The sequence below is a fragment of the Pelophylax lessonae genome (assembly GCF_965119305.1).
Source record: "Pelophylax lessonae genome assembly, chromosome: 3".
NCBI lineage: Eukaryota > Metazoa > Chordata > Amphibia > Anura > Ranidae > Pelophylax > Pelophylax lessonae.
The window spans coordinates 316,753,751-316,775,324 of NC_138770.1; the positions used below are offsets into that span (position 1 = coordinate 316,753,751).

The 21,574-nt window shown below is 42.0% G+C and overlaps 1 protein-coding gene across 1 annotated transcript in view; it reads right to left on the reverse strand.

Moving 5' to 3' along the window:
• ECE2 (endothelin converting enzyme 2) overlaps nt 1-8,827 on the reverse strand; it is a 91,178-nt gene extending 82,351 nt beyond the window's left edge. The window contains exon 1 of the mRNA XM_082251765.1: nt 8,573-8,827. Within this exon, the coding sequence (XP_082107891.1) occupies nt 8,573-8,605 (33 nt within the window). The 5' untranslated portion in view covers nt 8,606-8,827. The remainder of the gene's footprint in view (nt 1-8,572) is intronic.
• Between the last annotated feature and the right edge of the window lie 12,747 nt (nt 8,828-21,574).

Consider the following 21,574-nt stretch of genomic DNA (forward strand, 5'->3'; position numbering starts at 1 on the left):
CTGGGATTGTGAAAATCCCCCTGTGGTCTTTGTTGTTGTACCCCACGTCCACCACCATTCCACTGATGTTGTGGATGATTAGTGATGTACCTATCATCATAATAATCGTCTCCTTGATCCAATGGAGCGAAACGATTATATGATGCCCTATCATCTCTACGTGGTGAACCATAATAAGTGTGACTCTGGCGATAATCATTCTGTTCATGGTAATAACCATCGCGTTGGTACTCCATCACTTGGGAATTGTTTGGGGGTCTGGCACCTTTGCCCCTCTTATTTTTACCACGTCCTCTACCCCTTCCTGGGATTTGCACCCATTCACGTCGTGTAGGCGTCAGGGGTGTACGCGGTGATGCTACTGTGGGAAAAACTGTTTGAGAGAGGGGAACAGGCAATGATGCAGTGGGTTGACTCGCTGCCTCAGCCTGCATCTCCTCCTGTTTTTTCTGCCATTTGAAGATTAAATTGGACTTATAATCACCTAAGTCCCTAAGGTACTTCTTTTTATTTTTGGTTTTCTGGTCAGATTCTTCCTTTTCAAGAACCTTTTTCAGGGCGTTGGATCTGTTGACAAATTCCAAACTTTCGATGGAAGAGGCCATAGAAGTTTTCAAGGCCAGGATTTCCTCATCCAATCTGACCAGTTTAACCTTTTTTCTGCTGACTAAGAACCTAAGCATGTTCAATCCAGCGTCATTGAAATACTTAGCCCAAACCATTGTATCTTTTTCATCCTCCTGTGGGCTGACCTCCCACCTGAGGCTACGCGGGACCATGCCCAATTCTAGATATTTGTCGAGAAGGGCTATGTCCCATTTTGTGTGTATTTCGGAAATCATGATGTTCTTCAATCTAAGGAAGGACCCCCCTAAATCCGTCACAGAGGGTTCCTCCAAATCATTGAAGACATCACTGGCATCAACAACACATTTACTTCTAAATGTGAAAATATCCATATTGCCGTCCAGCTGCAAATAATTGGGTAATCAGATAACAATACGAAAAAAAATGTAGAAGAATCTGCGCTCAGACAGCTAGATCAAGAACATTGAAGTCCAAACAAAACAATAAGTGTAGGCAGCCAACTAAATAGCAGATTACAGGCTAAAATAGGCATAGAATAAAAATGTAGTAGCGCCAAAACACTATAAAAATGTAAAACATTCACATAAAGTCCCAATGATAAGGTGCTGGGCCCCCAACTCCCTGAAGTTCCACCGGTAGTGTTCAGGGGTGTGGAGCCGTTACGTCTTCAGATTGCTCCGAATGTTTTGGATAAACCGGAACAACTACCCTTCTTTCACACCCTAACCGGATATTATCCGTGTAGAAGGTGTTCGGTTTGTAAGGTCAACTCCCTTGTAGGCAGGAAATTCTGCGAGGTTACATCTACAGCCACCTCCAGGATACATCCTATTAAGCCCTTTATTGGATGCTCCTCCACCAATGTTGTCTATCTCCTGCAATGTCCGTGTGGCCTACAATATATAGGCCGCACTAAAAGGACTTTGACAGTGAGGGTGAGGGAGCACATAAAAAATATTAGGAAGGCTTTTCCGAATCATAGTGTCTCTAGACACTATGCTAGTTGTCACGATAAAAACCCTAAGGGCACAAAAATTTGGGGGATCGATAAGTTCACCCCCCATTGGAGGGGCAGTCATATCCATCGGGAGATTTCCCGTTTGGAAACTCGTTGGATTTTTAATATGAAAACCTATGCCCCATGGGGGTTGAACGTCGAGTGGGATGTGAACTGTTACATCAACAATAGCTAAAGCAGGCTTTTATGTTATGTGTTATCACAATTTTTTTGTATTATATTTTTTATATTCCTTTTTATGTCATATGGAATATGTTTCTATAATGGTTTTAGAGTGTATCATCAAGAGGACTTGTGTGTATGATGTGTACACAATTTTTCCGTCAATTGTGGCATCATTAACACTTGTCTTGTTTTTGTTTTTTTGTTTTTTATTTGTTTTTAATTGTCTAATTGTGTATGGGCTCCTCTTTGACCTTAAGTGGTTAAGTTTGTAGCCTTAGTTAACATCACATCGTTATTATGTTTTTTAACATGAATATTATGTTTTATTTGCATTCCACTCGTTCTTGGTATGTTATCTTATTATTACCGGTTGAATAGCGATCTGAGTCAATCAGTTGCTTTTGACGGGGGAGACCAACTAACTTCCTTTCGGATAGTTACGACCTATTAAGTCTCCTCTGTGCTTCTTCCGGTTTTAACATGGGGCCTGATAGGACGCAGGGACGGATTGTTCCGCCCGCGTCATTTCCGGTTCCGCTTTGTGATCGAGTGGAACGCAAACGGCGGCTAGTTTCCGCCTACGCCATTTCCGGCTGAGGTACTTTTAAGCGTGCTGCCGTCTGGAGTCGGGTCCGCCTCTGATGATGTCATGGTTTTGACGACACGCGTCAGGCGACCCGACACACGAGCAGCACGCCATCCTATACCGCGGTTCATTTAAATGCTTTTACGTATCCACTTCAATGTGAGTATTATTTTATTTTATGAATGAATAAACTATCCATACGGTCTGCACTATCGTCCTGCCTTTTTTATCGAGGTAAATCGGAGTTGATGTGACCATATACTCCATCTGGTGGTTTGACCCTTACCCATATCGTTACCCCAACATTGTGGCTGTTTATTTGAATGGGGCTGATGTGACCATAAGGCGAGATTGATCCTTTGATTGATGCCGTATTTGTGTCCTATCCATCGCTCATGATTACCTATTATCTGGTAAGCAGCTGGTGTTATTCCACGTCTGGGTGTCGGCTTTCCATTTCTGCACAGTTGGAGTTTGTGAACTGGTCTACACTATCTCCTCCACTCTTTATGGACTTTTGGGACTTTATGTGAATGTTTTACATTTTTATAGTGTTTTGGCGCTACTACATTTTTATTCTATGCCTATTTTAGCCTGTAATCTGCTATTTAGTTGGCTGCCTACACTTATTGTTTTGTTTGGACTTCAATGTTCTTGATCTAGCTGTCTGAGCGCAGATTCTTCTACATTTTTTTTCGTATTGTTAACAGAATAGGGTTGCCACCTTCTCTTTAAAGCTGAACTCCAGCTTCTGCTACACTAACCAAAGCTGGCCCAAACAACTTAAGTCCCTCACTAACGTGAGGTCGCTGTATGTGCGGCATAAACTGTATGTAGCTGAGGCTCAACCAATCAGAGAAAGAGATGTTCTCTAGCAATGAATACAAAGCTTCCTATAATTAGCTGAGTCAGAGGTTGGGACATCATCAGCCTGCCTCTCTAACTCAGCTAATCAGAGGAAGCTTTATATTCATTGCTAAAATATATTGCTTTCTCTGATTGTTTGAGCGCCAATCAGATAGACTCTACTGTGTTCCGGGCATGAGACAGGAAGACTCGGCATGAACCTGGAACACAGTGGGGTATGCTGTATGTAGCCTCAGCCACATAAAATTTATACAGCACATCCAGCAGCTTCCAATGTTAGTGAGGGACATAGTTAATTTGGGCCATCTTGGCCCAAACAAATGATGTAAAGTGTAGCAAAAAATGGGGTTCAGCTTTAATCCAAACCTGAATACTTTAGCAGCGTATACAACATGGGATTGTAAGAGACCTTGGATGCCTTTGGATGCCCCAGGGAGAGTAGTGAACAGTGGGTGTGGCCAAATTGTGTTAATAGTGGGAGGGACTTAAAGGGGCATAGTTAAATAAAACAAAAGCATTCTAGTACCCATAAAATATGTTAAGATTATTAAAACAATAAAACACTGTACAAATATGAACTTAGCCTACCTTAAAAGTGGATAGTGTCAGTCAGTAGAGCAGTATACTGTCTGTGGACAGTGTCAATATGGCAGTAGATGGAGTGTGAACTATGTCAGTAAGGCAGTGGCAGTAGAGCAGTGGATGATGTCAGTAGGGCAGTGGATGTTGTTGGTAAAGCAATGGACAGTGTCAGTAGAGCAGGAAATGGTGTCAGTAGAGCAGTGGACATTTCAGTAGGACAGAGGTTGGTGTCAGTAGGGCAGTGGATGTGTCAGCCAGTATAGCAGTGGATTTGTCAGTAAGGCAGAGAATGATGCAAAAGGACACAGGGCGGTCTCAGTAGAGCAGAGGTTAGTGTCAGTAGGGCAGTGGATGTGTCAGGTAGTAAAGCAGTGGACTTTGTCAGTAGGGCAGAGGATGATTCAGCAGCACAGGGGATGATGCAATAGGACAGAGGCAGGGGCAGACTGGCGACTGTCGGCCCAGGGGGCAAGTACAAACCAGAGGCCCATGATGCAGCAACTCGGCCCCCCCTCCCCACTCTCCCTATTCCTGTCCTCCCCTTGACACCTATTCCAGGCTGAATCCCAGGTACTCTCTACTCACTGGCTGAATCCAGCCAGGGGGCGGTTGGAGGGAGCTGGCAGATGGAGGAAAGTCTCCAGTGGGGCATGGAACCGGCCTCTGCTCAGACAGTTTACACCATCCTAGCTGGGAGGGGGGGGGGGGGGTCTGCTCCCTGTCCTTGTCTTCAACCCTCACCCAGTAGGTCAGCGGCAGAAACTTTTTTCTTCTCTTCACCAGCAATCCTTTAGGTATGTCTGTGGCAGAAGCGGTGCAGCCTTTTTACAGGTCATCAGAGCAGCCCAGTCCTCCCCTGGACAGAGGTTGGTGTCAGTAGGGCAGTGGATGTGTCAGCCAGTATAGCAGTGGATTTGTCAGTAAGGCAGAGGATGATGCAATAGGACACAGGGCGGTCTCAGTAGAGCAGAGGTTGGTGTCAGTAGGGCATTGAATGTGTCAGCTAGTATATCAGTGGACTTTGTCAGTAGGGCAGAGGATGATTCAGCAGCGCAAAGTATGATGCAATAGGATAGATGGTGGTGTCAGTAGAGCAGATGTTGATGTCAGTAGGGCAGTGGACGGGCGCCAGTAGTTTTTTATTTTTATCATTTAATTTTTTTATTATTATTTAGATTTTTTTTCTTATTTTTTTTTTTACAATATTATTTTTTATTCTTTTCTCTGAGCTTTGATGAAATATCAGGGGTCTAAAAAGACCCTTGATGTCTCACTTTTGAGACAGAGCAAGGGACCGAAGACAGAGATTCCCCTGTCCCATTCTGGACAGTGAATGAAGGGAAAGTGCTCTCTGCTGAGTGGCTTCCTATGCATTCACAAACCAACCAGTCACTGTGTTCATTCACGAAAGGATGGGGCTGGTAAATGACATATTAACTGGTCCCTTCCCCCACTCTCCATCCTGAAACTTTCTCCGGCAGCCTGCAGGAGAGAACCTGACAGCACTGGGGGGGGGGGGGGGTTGGCATGGGTGGCATTTACTAGAACCAATGAGCTGAATTTTCTTCCTGCAGTGCAGCCACTGAATGCTGGTGGGAGGAAGAGGAGGCTTTCAGCTGCTGCGGAAGGAAAATACAGCTGATCATTTCTAGTAAATGTCAACCCTACCACCCCTCCTGTCTAGGTTTGACAGGGAGGCCACATGGGCCCCATGGGCCCCATGGAGCATTGAAAGCCACAGTCCAATCTGATTAATGTGTCTGGCTTTTAGGCAGGCTAAAACCCGGACAAATGATTCAAAACCCAGACTGTCCAGGTAAATCCGGGACAGGTGGCAACCCTAGCACAGACAAATAGGGGTCTATTTATAAATGTCTTTACATATGGGTTACACAGCTTTCATCCATTATTCACATATTCCAGTTGAATGCAAAAGAAAATGTGTGAATCCAGGGTAAAAACTTCATAGTTTGTATAAATGTGTCACCAGCATTCCTCCATCAAAACGAATAGGTTAAATTAAATATGTATCAAAGTGGCAGACAAGTACAAGGTTTCCCTCAGGAGTCTCCCTTCAACAAGGCACCAGTGACATGGCCGACTTTAATGTAGATTCAATAAAAGCTATTTGTATGCATTAATGCACATTTACTGTACACTTTAGGAGAATTGGACTCCAACTGTGCTGATGCTTCAGCACCCAATGTGCTGTATATCCATCTGTTCAGTTGTATCTGGCACTTTGGGCACCATGTCCCAGCATATAGCAGTCACTGTCTGAGTATGTAAGATATATAAGGCAATGAAAAATAGATGAATATTTACAAATGGCTACATTTGGATGCAACATTGGCAATCTTTGTTTATAACGTCCACTTTTCTGCAAATGACCATGACTATACCATGGATGACATGGTACTTAATAAAAAAATCGCTTTGTATGTAACACTATAAAGTGGTCTTTGAAGGTTTGTTATTCCAGTGACGTGAACAGCAGAAAAAGCATGCAGAATAGTTTAGTATCCTATTAGAAAAGCTGGTAATTTACTATGTCATACACAGGAAATTACTTCATAATTATACTTTGCATCCTGCGTAAGTCAGTAATGATGTAAACTGTTTTCTGTGTGTGCTATAATAAATTAAGATCTGGGATATAAAGTAATTTGCTTACCCAATAGATATTAGAATATAAAGATAGGTGTTTATAATCAATGGACATATCTAAGATATGCAGAAGAACTTTATACATTGAAATGTATTTATTTCAGATTGCATGTGCATCCTAAACCATGAGCTGGGTGGAGACTCATTTATTTATTCCTGTTTATCTCTCAGGCTTTGTACCTAAAGACTGCATAACCCGCAGCCTCTCTGCACTTAACCACACTGCAACTGTACTTGAAATTCAGGAACCCTGCTAGGATAATCTGAGATTATTCATGGTGTCTAAACATTATCCACATTTCTGACAATATCCATTATATTTTTCTGTATCCATCCAGGTATTAAGTATCTCTCAGCTATGTGCTGGAGAAATAATGCTTCACTGTGCCAATAAGGATGGAACGTTTAAAACAACAAAAACAGAGAATGCTCTTTATTTTCAGATAATATAGTCTGTAGCTGATTTCAGCTTTTCATTTGCATCAATTACAATTTACAGAGGATAAAGAAAATATTTGCCCAATCCAGCCAAATTGGGGGACAGTTGTATGTCTTTAGGCCTTCTCTGACTGCGGCGCAGATCATCTGCCTGAGCCTTCTTGGGGGGATTGTTGATCATCAAGGTTTGATTTTTTTGTCACTACTATTTTTCATTAAAAAAAAAAAATTGGAGATAGCTGTAGAGTGCACCCCTTCCCTCTCCATGGGCACAAACCTGCATGTGTGCCCAGTGCAAACTTGTATGTCTGTACAATGTTCTCTCATTAAAAAAATTGTTTCTAGGCCAGATAATGCACAAACCAGCTTCCCGAGGTCGTTAGTGCCTGTAGGAAGCCTAAAACTTTCCTAATGAAACAGCAACCTAAGCTGAGAGGAACACTGCTCAATGCATCACACACCACACAGGTCATGCAGACCATCATTAAGGTGCTATTGACCAGCCTCGCTGTCATCCTTTGCAGTTATTGATGAACCCCTGTGATTCTGATAATCGCTAACCTTGTTACTAGATGGAGCTGACAAATTGCACAAAGGGGGGGGGTCAATTTGAACAGTACTCCCTCCTATTAAACTAATTTGAGGATTAAACAGGAAGGAAGCCACACACCAAGTGCCCTTGAGAAGCATTTAAACTAATGGGCCATACACACTATAAGATTTTCTGAAGACTTTTTTCTTTAGATTTACCAAAACCATATAATATGAGGTCAAACCTAAACACTTTCAATTTGTATGCAATCTGGCAGGCCCTTGCGACTACATTTCATTTGCTATGGATTCTTGGCTTAGACATTGTCATTTTATCTATGTAATAATTGTTAATAAGAGACGTGTCATAAGTACAAATCAGAAGCAAAAAAACAAAGACCTTAATGCTTGTTTTAAAAGATAAAAAGCAATGTGTAAAAGTGATGTAACCCAAATAAATCAATTAGTGTCAATCTGTCACTATTCTGATTGCTGTCATCTCATAGAATGCAAAGTGATTAGGTGCCATGCTCAATGGTTTACCAAAGTTTGCCAGAACTAGCTTTGATAAACCAAGATTTGCATTTATTTATAGCCTTTAAAGGTATTACTTTAGAATCAAGTGTTTCCAGAAACACAGATATGAGTAGCAATGTGTGCGGAAATGGAACAGTTAAACTGTTAAAACTTTAAAAACTATTATAGGAATGACAAAAACTATTATAGGAATGACAACTGCATATGAAAGCAATACTACTCAACGGGATAGATACATGGAGCATCCTTCTCGAAGATATGATCAAGACTTAAAACATTGTAAAAAAAAAAAAAAAACAAGAACATAGAAGGACACATTACGGATAAAAAGATGTGTAGTTGTGGCCTATACTATGCAGTATCACATGATGTGTCGGGATGTATGCCATTTTTGTTATATGTTTATGTATGCAAAATTGGAATGCAAGCATATCAGCAAATCAGTTGTGCAGCTGATATGTAAAAATAAAGCCTCACATCTGTGCGCGGTACGTAAAGGCCAGAAATCAGCTTGCACACACCAATGTACATGTATGATGAGACAGAGCTTGCATCCAATAGTGAAAATAGACCCCCCCCCCAGTGGCACTTACGCTGTTGCTGAGATTCTGAAGCGCAACGTTCATCCTGATAATGATGGAGCAGCATCTACAAGAGCGAAGCCAGGGAATCCAGAGCCATGCGCAAGAGCCAAGGGATACAGCACCCGCTGCCCATCCCCGGATCACCCTACAGATCCTAGCCAGCCTTGGCAAACTGCAGGGAGATAAGGCCTGAGAGAGGGGGAGGGAGAGGCAGGGCGAAGGAGGGAGGGAGTGAAGCTGGGGCTGCTAACTGGGAACGCTCTGGTTGCCATGACAAAACCCTATTGTATCCTTCAACAGGAAGGACAGGAGAGCATCAGATGTTACAGGGAGGGAGGGAGAGAAAGAAAACACACTATGGGTAATTTGTAAAGAGGAAAAGAAAGTGCGGCTATATGTACTAAAATGGTGGGAGGCAGATGACGAAAAAGACACCAAGAAAAAAAAAAAACATAGATAAAAGGTAGAATCTGGCTATGTAATAATCTCTCAAACATTGTGAATGGAGATACATCGGACCTGTTCCTACAGTTGTATCAAAATAAGGGTGCATCTAGGCTTATCTTAACCTGTCCTACTTACTGTAGTATGTAACGTAGACTCACGAACCTCTCATGGGTATGACCATGCCCCAAAAAGAGGTCAATTAATCATTTAATTAGAAACTGTCAGAACCACAGGAGAGTCCTTTATCACGTCCATGTGCATTGAATGTCAGGTGAGCATAGCATTTAATATGCCGTGCTGACTTGTCAGCCAATAGGAAATTGGCCAAATGTTTCAGTGGGGTTGATTTACTAAAGCCAAATAGACTAGGGCAGTGGTGGCGAACCTTGGCACCCGAGATGTTTTGGAACTATATTTCCCATGATATATAACAAAAACTATCAGCGCAAAAAAATATCAATAGTGAATGGTGCAATAAACAAATGATAAAAAGACCAGCTGCACACACTAAAAGTGTCTAAACCACACAATGTAAACTAAATAAACCAAAAAGTAGTGTTGCGCTAGTCATGTGCACACATAGTGTAATAAAACTCAAAATCAGTGTCCATACATGTTCCAAAGTCCAAACAATCAATCAAATAAACGGTGAATCCACGTGTCCAAAAGAATCTTGTGCAAAACTTAATTAGTGCTTTTGTGATTAGTGCAATCCCACCACCAGGTGAATTGGTCTCTCACCTCCACTATAGACCCACTGCTGGGTCAATCACAGCGTTGTATATACACAGGGACCTTCAGATAGTAAAGTCTATGGATAGCCTATCACCTCCAGAGGGATTCTCACCGATAAACATAAAGGGGGAACAAAGGAAGAGATCTAGTGCTCTCTGTATGGTTGCAGTAAACCGCTTTATTGAGTAAAGGAATAGTACTCACAAAGGTGGCGCTTCCAAAGCGCATAGCAATCAACATAAACGGTATCTAGGAAGAGACAGCTTCCAGCACGCAGGCTCTGTCCCCTATACGCGTGACGTCGAAGCCCAACCACAGGCGTTGACTTCCTCAGTAGGGGTCAACTACTGAGGACCCCTACTGAGGAAGTCAAAGCCTGTGGTTGGGCTTCGACGTCACGCGTATAGGGGTATAGGGCACACGCCGATTATTCTGTACACAGGCAGAACAGTCTGCTTATGTAAAGGCAAACTGCCGGTCTGTCAGTATGGAAGACATTGATCCTGTATTCCTGCAAAGCAGGGACAGGGATCTATGCCTTCCCTTAGTAAAATGACTTCCCCCACAGTGAGAAAACAGATGTTAAGCACACATTTAACCCTTTGATTGCCCTAGATGTTAACCCCTTCCCTGCCAGTGTCATTAGTACAATGACAGTGCACATTTTTAGCACTGATCACTGTATTAGTGTCACTGGTCCCCACAAAGTGTCACTTAGTTTCTGCCATAATATCTCAGTCCCACTATAAGTCGCTGACTGCTGCCATTACTAGTAAAAAGAAAAAAAAATGTTCCCAGATTTCATTTTGAAAATCTGGTCACCTTAAAATAGACTATGTGCTTTGCAAGAGCAGTTGCACTCATTTTCCTTAGTAAATGTAATGTGGTGAAACTTCACTTTGTCTAGATTTCCCAATCAGCTGCAAGCAAAATTTCAAAAAAGCATTTTTGCTTCTGCGTGATTGGATGATGAACATCAGCAGAGATCCACCACATTCTCTAAGCTGTGGGGAAAATGTGTGCAACTGCACTTGCTAAGTGCACAGTTTATTTACCTTTAGTAAATCAACCCCAATAACTCCATGTTTGAATTTCATTGGTTGTAAAGGTAGAAGGTTTTTATCTTAATGCATTCTATGCATTAGGATAAAAACCCTTCTGTGTGCAGCAGCCCCCCTCAGCCCCCCCCCTTACCTGAGCCCTTCTTGATCCAGCAATGTTGAATGAGAGACTCAGCTCTCCGGGACTCTCACTCCTTATTGGCGTCCACTGCTGTCCATCAAAGTCAGTGAGCCAATGAGGAGAGAGAGAGAGGGAGGGATCGCAATAAGAACGCAAAGGTAATCAAATACCACCAAAAGAAAAGCTCTATTTGTGGGCGGAAAAAAAAGGACAAACATTTTTTTGGGGTACAGAGTTACATGACCACGCAATTGTCAGTTAAAATAACACAGTGCTGTATTGCAAAAAATGGCCTGGTCATGAAGGGGGGTAAATCTTCTGGAGGTCAAGTGGTTATTAAAATCTCTGCAATGTACATTAATAAGCAAAAGGGGATCACCTTTTTCTCAACAAAAGCACATTTACTCTTTAAAGCTGAACTCCAGGTATTATATGACTTACATACTTACTGTACAGTGGTCCAGCTCAGACAAATGTAAGTTTTAATCAGTTTAAAGCAGTCAGAACAAAGGAATAAGCATCTCTTTATGATTAAGCCCCGATTGAGTGAAACATGTGAGAGGAGAAACTTAGCTGGATTGCGTGTGTACCAGGTTTGATTAAAGCTGAACTCCAAGTATGATCATAATTACATCCTTTAATTGGTCCAGCTCGAAAAAATGTAAGTATAAATGACTCATACCTGAGGGACCTGAGAACACCTTGTATTTTTTTCAATGACTACAAGGTATTTTTGCTTTGAAGAGGTGGAGATTGTGATGTCACGACCCCTCCTCTCTGCCTCATCCAATTTAGCTAACGCCTTGTATTAATTGAAAATAATATGGGGCATTCTGTGGATAGCGGCAGTGCAGAAAGAGTGACCCTCTTTGGTCAGTATGCAGCACGGGAGCAGGAAAATCTGTGCAATCACTGTAGCAGCACCAGATAATACAGTGTAACGCTCCTGCGTTTTATGTATGATGTGGATTTTCAGCTGCAGAAATATTCCACTTCAGTAGTCATGTAGAGAAACGCTGAGACACCAATCCCAACTCTCAATGACTCATCATGTGTGGATGATCTCAATTCAGCAAGTAAATACACACACTCAATAAGATGTTTCCTAGAGTGACTTATGTATATAGTAACACAGTGATGATAGGCTGAAGAGACAGGTTGGGTAGAGATGGTAGATGACAGACACTTGAAAGGAAATGTTCTTGAAAGTAAGATAGTAGCAGATGGGATGCAGATAGGTTTAGCAATCATGTATGGTAGCAGATGACAGAGTAGCAGGTGGACATACAAGAGAGATCAACCCAGTGCAAGAACAGGTGGTAGTAGGCTCAAGAGCTAGCAATCTTAGATAATGCAGATGTAGTAATAGTCCTTAGTATGCAGAGCTAGATAGTGTAAGCTTTAGTATGAAAGTTATAGAGGTTTCCCCTGTGGGGTACTTATCACTAATAGCAATGTAGCAGAGGAGAGGTTCGGCAAGAGCGGATGATCCGGTAGCGGGATACAGGGATCAGCGCAGCGTGGTTCCGACAGCGAGGTATGCTTGCAAGCATGAGAGCTTCAAGACAGGTTAGTATCAAGGCACAAAGCAGTTTGAACGAACACATGTGAGTGAGAGCCGGCGATCTAAATAGCCATCCAGTCCGGCGCTCAGTGATGACAGCATCAGTCTTAAAGGTGTATGCGCACCTTACCAAAAGAGAATGGTGGGGCGCATACACTTATGAAAGAGTAATTAGGGTACCCAAAGGTACCAGAACATTACATACAGCAATTGTGAGCTTCCATTAGGGTCCTTCAGGTAGGAGTCATGTATATGTAGATAAAAGAAAGCAAGCAGCTCGATCTTCTGCAAGGAATACATTTATTAATCTAGGTGTGGTACAGAATAATGCAGGGCTTACGCGTTTCGGCGTGTAGCCTTAGTCATAGGCATAAAATCCTTTAGAAACAATAATATTTATATACATACATATGCAGATACAAACCCTGCCCCTACTAACACAGACTATGATAATTCAATGAAAAAATTAAGTTTAGCCCAAGAAGACAGCCTGGCTGGTGGGGGGGGGGGAGAAAAAGAGGAATAAGAAACAACAAAAATAGCAAAAACCATATTTTTATGCTATATATATATTTAAAGATAAAATCAAAACTGTCAATTATTGTGCAGGAGAAAACTGCAGGTAAAGGGATGAAGATAGCCTCACAAAAAAGTCATGTATACTTACATTTATTCGAGCTGGACCAATGAAAGTATATAATTACAGTGCTTTTTTTTCAGCTGGAACGTGGGGGAATGCAGTTCCGGCACCTCCAGCATTGAATGTATGTAATGACAAGAGGTGCTGAGGTGTGCTGGAGGGTCTATTGGTGCTGGCTGCTGGGGAATTTAGTTTTGCTGGAGGGCATCTATTTTTGCAGGGAGGTCTATTGTTGCTTGTGGGGGACCTATTGTTGCTGGGGGAAATGTATTGCTGAAATTGATCTATTGTTGAGGGAGGTTTCTAATGTTGCTGGCTGCTGGAGGGTCTATTGATGCTGGCTGTTGGGAGTCTATTGTTGCGGGGGAGGGGGGGGGTCTATTGTTGCTGGCTACAGGGGATCTATTTTATGTCCTTTCTTGTTATCATTACCAAACTCCATAAAAATTACTTAGCACCACAAAATGATACTTGGTTCTGTATTCGCTAAAAGGGGCAATACTGGGAGGTGGGTAGGGGGTGGAACCAGGGAACGGTGCTCAGAGGTAAGTAGGGGGCAGAGACAAGAGGTGACTCAAAATTGGGTAGTTCCTGCACCTATTCTCTGAGAAAAAAAAAAGCCCTGTGTAATTATGATCATACTTGGAGTTGAGCTTCAATCAAACCTGGTACGCACACAATCCAGCTAAGCTTCTCCTCTCACGTGTTTCACTCAATAGGGGCTTAATCATAAAGAGATGCTTATTCCATTACTCTGACTGCTATAAACTGATTAAGAACTAAAAATTGGCACAATTCTTTTCTATGACTTTTACATTTTGTCATGCTAAGCCTCAAAATGGAGTTAAATCAATTATTCCTAATGAATGCAAACATAAGATAACCCAAGATAAAATTGTGAAGACATAAGTGGGATGAGTGCCTGAGCTGTGAAAATTTATGAATTAATTTTTGAATAAAAGCTGGAAGAGAAAAAAAAAGGATGCTGTGAGATAATAGCCCTGACAACGAGTTTCTGTACTTTATATGCAACACACACTTGTTATTCCAAAATATATCAAAGTGATTAATATTTTTCAGGTGAGTGAGTTAGTATAGTGCTGACACTTGACTTCTTACATTAGAGATAACCTGTACTCAGAGAATATTTAGGCTGTTGTTACTGACTTCCTCTTCTAAAAAATGCTAGTTGCCTGGCTGTCATGCCGATTTTATTACTGCAATGCTTTCTGCCACAGACGTGGTTTTACTTTAATTTCTGCATTCTTGTTCTTAGTCAGTGACTAAGATAGTATGGAAGCCAGAGACAGCCAGGTAGCCAGCATTTTTAGAGGGTCAGCCTCTGTATTTCTCTCAGTACAGGTTTCTTCTAAATATTTTTGTACTGCAGTAATTTCTTAATTTTTTTGCACATACAATAAAAGCAAAATTATTTGCAATTATATATTTTCTGAAAGACAAGGCCCTGTAAAATAGAATTGATTGCATTTGTAAATTGTTTTGTCATGCGCAACTGTTAATCAAATCTATATCTTCGGGAAAAAATACACTAAAATGGATTGTGGTGCACACAGACACAATATAATATCCAATGTTGCTAAAATATAACAGATGAGGTTGGGTCAAGTTTGTTGGTACCAAACATGTCAAGCCTTAAGCAGCCCATGGATTATGCATTTTTTTTTCCTTCCATCACAAGTGGAATAATAGAAAATTGTTTGATTCCCCCATCAACACAGTCAGTGTTGATGGGGGAATCCCCCCTGCAGCACTATTGTGTTCTGAAAGCGGGGAGCTTTCCCTGTCAGCAGAACACGATGATCACTGCTGTCAGCTATAGCTGCCGGCAGTGATTGCATGAAAAAAAATCTGACAGGCTGGTTGTACTAAAGGCGATCGACGGATCAGCTTCACAACCAGCCTGCCCATAGATGGACTGAATCTAAGCCAGTCCCTTTAAAATTGTGCACAACTGTGAAAAACTACAACTGCAATTACATTTCTTTTGGTATGTTTCTTTATTTTATGATTATTTCAACATTTTTTCATGTCAATTTATTGCTATCACAAATGGGCTAACAAAAACCTTCCTTTCAGCTGGGATTCTGACAGTTCTGAACCCAGAAATGCTCAAAACTGAGCTCTTTAGGGTTCATTGATTCCAGAGCAGAGCAGGGAATGGACTCTGCCCAATCTACTCCTGCTCACTAACCTCACAGCATTTACCATGACCCTAGTTTCCCCAGAGAAGTGGGAGGGCCCAGGAACCACAGAGAAGGAGGGTAATGGTGTAACAGACTACTGTTATAAATACACATACTTATAGCTATTGTTGGAGTTGTCTCTGTGCCCCTTTAAGATTGCTTTCAGAAGAGATCGGCTTCTCACAGAAAGTGGAAGAACAGGATTGTGGGAGATATATTTCTGTACTGGGAGCAGACTTTGATCAGGATTGCCAAAGAAACTGTACTCCCAGGGAGCCTTGGGAGAGTGAAAAACCACGGGAGAGCCTATAAACCTATCTACTTCACAGTGCGCTCTCTCTCTTGCTTCCGGGACTCAGCGAGGACACACCAGCCAGAGAGGTATGTCGGGGCAGCGCATGCGGTGACTATACAGAGGTAGCAGATCACGAGGAGCTGAACGGAGAGCGGGCGAACACTGAGCTGAGCTGACTGACCGGGACAGCTGAGTATCGATCATTCCCAGAAGCAGGAGCATGGGAGGGTGCATTGCCTGTGTCACAGGATCGTCACATGTGGACACTGACAGACGGAAGAGTGCCTGGTGTAATCCTAATCGCAAGTATAAATCTTCATCTGTGACACACTGATTGCAGATAGGATCACATATACACTATCACCTTGGGATTACAAATATCACGCTGAATAGTGATAAGAGCTCCAACTGCCGGCAAAGAATTAGCAAGGCCTTGCTAGGAGAGGGACTTCAGCACAGGCTGTCTTACAGGGGACCGGTTACAATAATATTGAGTCATTATTAGTGAGGATTAGATATTGCTAGACGTGATTTGAGAGGTCTTCAGCATGAGTCATAAGTTATTGTATGTTGCAATAACATTGACAGGTTTAGCTGATGATATACCGGTAGTTGGTTTGCATTATCAATGTTGTTTGATACTCCTTACTGATCATTTATATTCAAATTGTGTCAGTCTGTTGGGCCTCGCTGAGTTTGGTGAGGTTTAGCTGACTGATATTGGTATATTCTTTATCACCGCCTTACACCTGTTAACCACTTGCCGACCGCCGCACGACTATCTACGGCGGCGGTCAGCCCCTCACAGGCAAAGTGACGTAGGTCTACGTCGCTCGCCTGTGAGGGTTTAGGGAGCGAGCGCGCGCCGCCGGAGGTCACGGACCCCCCCGCGCGTGTGACCGGCGGACCCGATCGCCGCCGGCCACTCTGCGATCGGCGGGGGAGAGGGAGAAAGTCAGGCAGCTTGTGTAAACAAGCTGCCTGTCATTCTCCTCTCTGTATGAGAGCTGATCACATGGATCTACTATGTAGATCCATTGATCACTCTGCATACAGTTGAAGCCACAGCCAATCACAGTTAGAATCACGCCCCTAGGGACACACACAGCCCCTCCCTCTCAAATAAAGTTAACCCCTTCACTACCAGTGTATTTTTACAGTAACAGTGCATATATATAGCACTGATTACTGTAGAAATGTCACTGGTAACCCCAAAAGTGTCAAAAATGTCAGTCAAGGGTCCGATCTTTCCGCCGCAATGTCGCAGTACCGCAAAAAAAATCGCAGATCGCCGCCATTACGCGTTAAAAAAAAAAACAACAAAAATGACAAAAATCTTTCCCTTTGTTAGTAAACGCAATAACTTTTGCGCAAACCAATCAAAATACGCTTTTTGCGATTTTTTTTACCAAACATAGGTAGCATAAAACAAATTGGCCGAAAATATTAAAAAATTTTGATTTTTACATTTTTTTTGGGGGGAATTTCATATAAAAAAAAGGGAAAAATATTGCTATTTTTGCAAAATTTACGCTCTTTTTTTGTTTATAGCGCGTGATCAAAAAATCGCACAGGTGATCAAATACCGCCAAAAGAAAGCTCTGTTTGTGGGAAAAAAAGGACGCCAAATTCGTTTAGGTACAGCGTCGCACGACCGCGCAATTGTCCGTTAAAGTCACGCAGTGCCGAATCGCAAAATACCCTCTGGTCGTTTAGCAGCCAAATCCTCCGGGGCTTAAGTGGTTAACTAGTGTGTTATACCTGTTCACCTTTGAGTTATACTTGTTTATCTATCCAAATAATATCACAAAATGTTATTCCATTTGTGTCAATGTGTTTCTTAAAGGTGCATACACTCTAAAATGACCAGGTGTGCCAGTGGGGCGGAGCTTGTTCTTGGGGTTGAAAGGCAGAGTGCCGGACCCGTTATACTTAAGCAGCTCCTGCAGGGGTAGCGCTATAATAGGTTACAACTTCAAAGTCCCATAAAAATGATTGGGTGGCTCTACAGCCACTCAGATCACTTTTTCATAAAAGCTAGGAGCCAGCTCAACATAAAAGCCAGGAGCCTGCTGCTTAGCTGATTTTAATCTCCAATTGCAATTTTTAATTTTTATGTTGTTAGATATTTTTTTTTAATAAAGAAGCATATTAAAATGTGTACATTTAAATAAATAAACCATATCTAGGCATCTGTACTTCAGATTTTTTCTTTAATAAAATGAGGGTGCATAAGAATAAAATATTATTTTGTTTATGTTTTTTCATTAATATGCTTAGCAGGCCTACCATGGCAGCATGCTGGAAACCCAGATCAGTGGGTTCTGTGTGAGAGCGGTGGTTCAGATCTTAACTAACACTTCCCCTGCACAATGTTTCAATCAACAAGGTTGTTCAGGGAATGTGTGCATTGTTGACTGGAGCATAGCAATTGTGAATGCACAGGGGGTGTTGAACTGCTGAGATCCAGACTATGCATAGAAGGCGTGCTATGCATTCGTTTGAAGCACATTTACTGAGAAAAGGGAATAGTTAATTTTTAGTGCACCCTCACTTCCTAGAAACATCAGGAGTACATATATATAAATAGAGGTTATAAGTAAATATGGTTTATGCATTTCACCTTATTTATTTTACTGTTTAAGAAGCATCTAATGACATTTAAGGGCACCATAGAAGACCACCTTCACAAATAGAACAAAGAGCAATAATATGTAGTCTCCTATAGCAATAAAACTGGGCTTTGCCTAGATTCACATCTATTCATGTGTATTTTTATGCATTTTTAATAATCTTGTACTTTCATGTTCTGCAATTGTCATTAATAGGCTCTGTAACACATGTCAATGCATAAAAACATGGACAAAAATGTCAACATGTCATATGGATGTGAACTAGCAACATTTAAAATGATGACTAACCTGTGTATATACACTGATATGCATTAAGGATGTACATTAAAACACATAGTTATGAATGGGGCTTTTCACTTGCTGTCTTTTGATGTAATCATACTAAAGTATTTTAATCGGCTATAGATCACTGCACATATTTGTCATTTATAATGCTTTTCATTAAATCCTAAGTAGTACTCTCAATTCATGCCACTTATCACTTCTATGTCATTTTATTTTTAATACATTTTTGTCATTTTTTTTTATCAATTCAGTAATAATAATAACTGTGTATATAAAGAATGATTGCTATAAACTCCCCACTAATAGATCACACAAAAACATCTTTGATATAATTTACACTTACTTTATCACCCCAGAAAGAAGCCTTATACAGTCATCCAAATCCGAAGCAAGGCAGACGTAACAGAGCCATTCAAGCAATATTGTTGCCTTTAGTTACTCTGCTTTTTTAAAGCCTCAATCACACAGCAGGAAGGGAGTTTTCCTTTGGCTGCACATAATGACTGTTTAAACATAAATAATGAACAATAGCCTATTAAATACTCTAAAACAGAGGAGAAATACTTTGGGAAACGAGATAACGTTAGCTGAGACGAACAGTCATTTCTGCACGCCATTCAATGTCTGATTTTCATGCTGCCCACAGATATGACCTGACCACCCTCAGGGTAAAAAAGCGGCTTTTTTTTTTTGTTCAACCAGCAGTTTAAAAAATAAACGTAAAAAAAGTTAATTCCCCCATCCACACACTCGATGTTGGTGAAGGAATCCAGCCGGCTGAGCTATTGTATTCTGACAGTGGGGAGACTACCCACCATCAGAATACACTGATTAGCACTGACGGCTGAAGCCAGCTGTGCTGATTAAATGGGTAAAATTCTACAGAGCGGTGGTAAAGATGTCGATCGATAGGTCAACTTCTGTACAACCTCCCTACCCGTACATGAATCGAAATTTGTCCGGTTCCTGCTGAGTCGGATGAAATTCAGTCCGCGTTTGGTTGCCTTTAACGGGCAAATTTGAAAGCTTAGTTTTGTCTACCTAAATATACACTCACCAGACACTTTTTAGGTACATTTGCTCAATTGCTTGGTAACACAAAATGCTAATCAGCCAATCACATGGCAGCAACTCAATGTATTTAGACATCTAAAAGTTGTGAAGATGACTTGCTGAAGTTCAAACCAAGCATCAGAATGGGGAAGAAAGGGGATTTAAGTGACTTTGAACATGGCATTGTTGTTGGTGCCAGATGGGCTGGTCTGAATATTTCAAAAACTGCGGATCTACTGGGATTTTCACACACAACCATCAGAGGTTTTACAGAGAATGGTCCAAAAAAGAGAAAATATCCAGTTGTGTGGAAGAAAATGCCTTGTTGATGTCAGTGGTCAGAGGAAAATGGGCAGACTGGTTTGAGATGATAGAAAGGCAATAGTAACTCAAAAAAACACTTGTTACAACCAAGTTATACAGAATACCATCTCGGAAAGCACAATACATCCAACCTTGAAGCAGATAGGCTACAGCGGCAGGAGAAAACACCGGGTGCAAATTCTGTCAGCTAAGAACAAGAAACTGAGGCTACAATTCAAACAGGCTCACCAAAATTGGACAATAGAAGATTGGAAAAACATTGCATAGTCTGATAAGTCTCGATTTTCACTGCGACATTCAGATGGTAGGGTCAGAATTTGGCATGAACAACAAGAAAGCATGGATCCATCCTGCCTTGTATCAACGGTTCAGACTGCTGGTGGTGTAATGGTGGGGGGGATAATTTCTTGGCACACTTTGGGCCCCTTAGTACCAATTGAGCATTGTTTAAACTGCCACGGCCTACCTGAGTATTGATGCTAACCATGTCCATCCCCTTATGACTACACTGTACCCATCTTCTGATGGCTCCTTCCAGCAGGATAATACATCATGTCAAAAAGCTCAAATCATCTCAAGCTGGTTTCTTGAACATGACAATGAGTTCACTGTTCTCCCATAGTTACCAACACTCATGGATTTCCCGGGACATTCACAGGAAACTGTCTGATGTCCCAGGGAAAATCCCAAAAAATTAGTAATTATGTCCTGGGCAGCAGCCAGCCTAGACTCTCTAGAGAGATTTCTCAGATCCTCCCCCCTGCTGCCTCCTCTCCAATGAAATAGCATGTGAGGAGGTTAGGTGGGGCTTACCTCTCAGCGATTGGCCGGGACTCGGAGAGGGGGCATGGCCAGCCTCAGAGAGGTGAACATGAACATGGCTGCCCAACCTGAGCTCAACTGCAGCATGTGTGCAGGTATGTTTGTACCCTGCAGTTTGGGCTCTCTCTGCAGTTGAATGTCTGTGGAAAATCACACAATAGGTGGGCTTTTTGTCTTTGTTCTTTTTTTTGTAAGGGAGGGTGAGCAGCCAGTTTTCAGACACACAAACACACACTCTCACACAAACACTCTGTGTGTGTACTGAGCAAACTGCACTGACCTGTGTACTGTACTTACTTACTCACTGACATCCCTCCCCTATACACAAAACATTGTACACATTCATGGCCATGTGAGAAGCCTCTGCTGTGTCCTTAGTATCTGTCCCCATCTCGATCATGTCCACCACCTCTGACTCCATCTCTTGTCGTAAGTCTGCAATCTCTGACCATCTCCTGTACCATGTCTTCAGTCTCTGACCATCTCCTGTACCATGTCTTCAGTCTCTGACCATCTCCTATATCATGTCAGCAGTCTCTGACCATCTCCAGTATCATGTCCGCAGTCTCTGACCATCTCCTGTACCATGTCTTTAGTCTCTGACCATCTCCTATATCATGTCAGCAGTCTCTGACCATCTCTTGTATCATGTCCGCACTTTCTGACCATCTCTTGTATCATGTGCGCACTCTCTCTCCTTTTTTTCTCTCTCTCTCTCCCTTTCTTTCTCTCTCCATCTTTCTCTCTCCCTTTCTCTCTCTCTCTCTCTCTCCCCCCCCCCCTTTCTCTCTTCCTCTTTCTCCCTCCCTCTATCCCCCCCTTTCTCG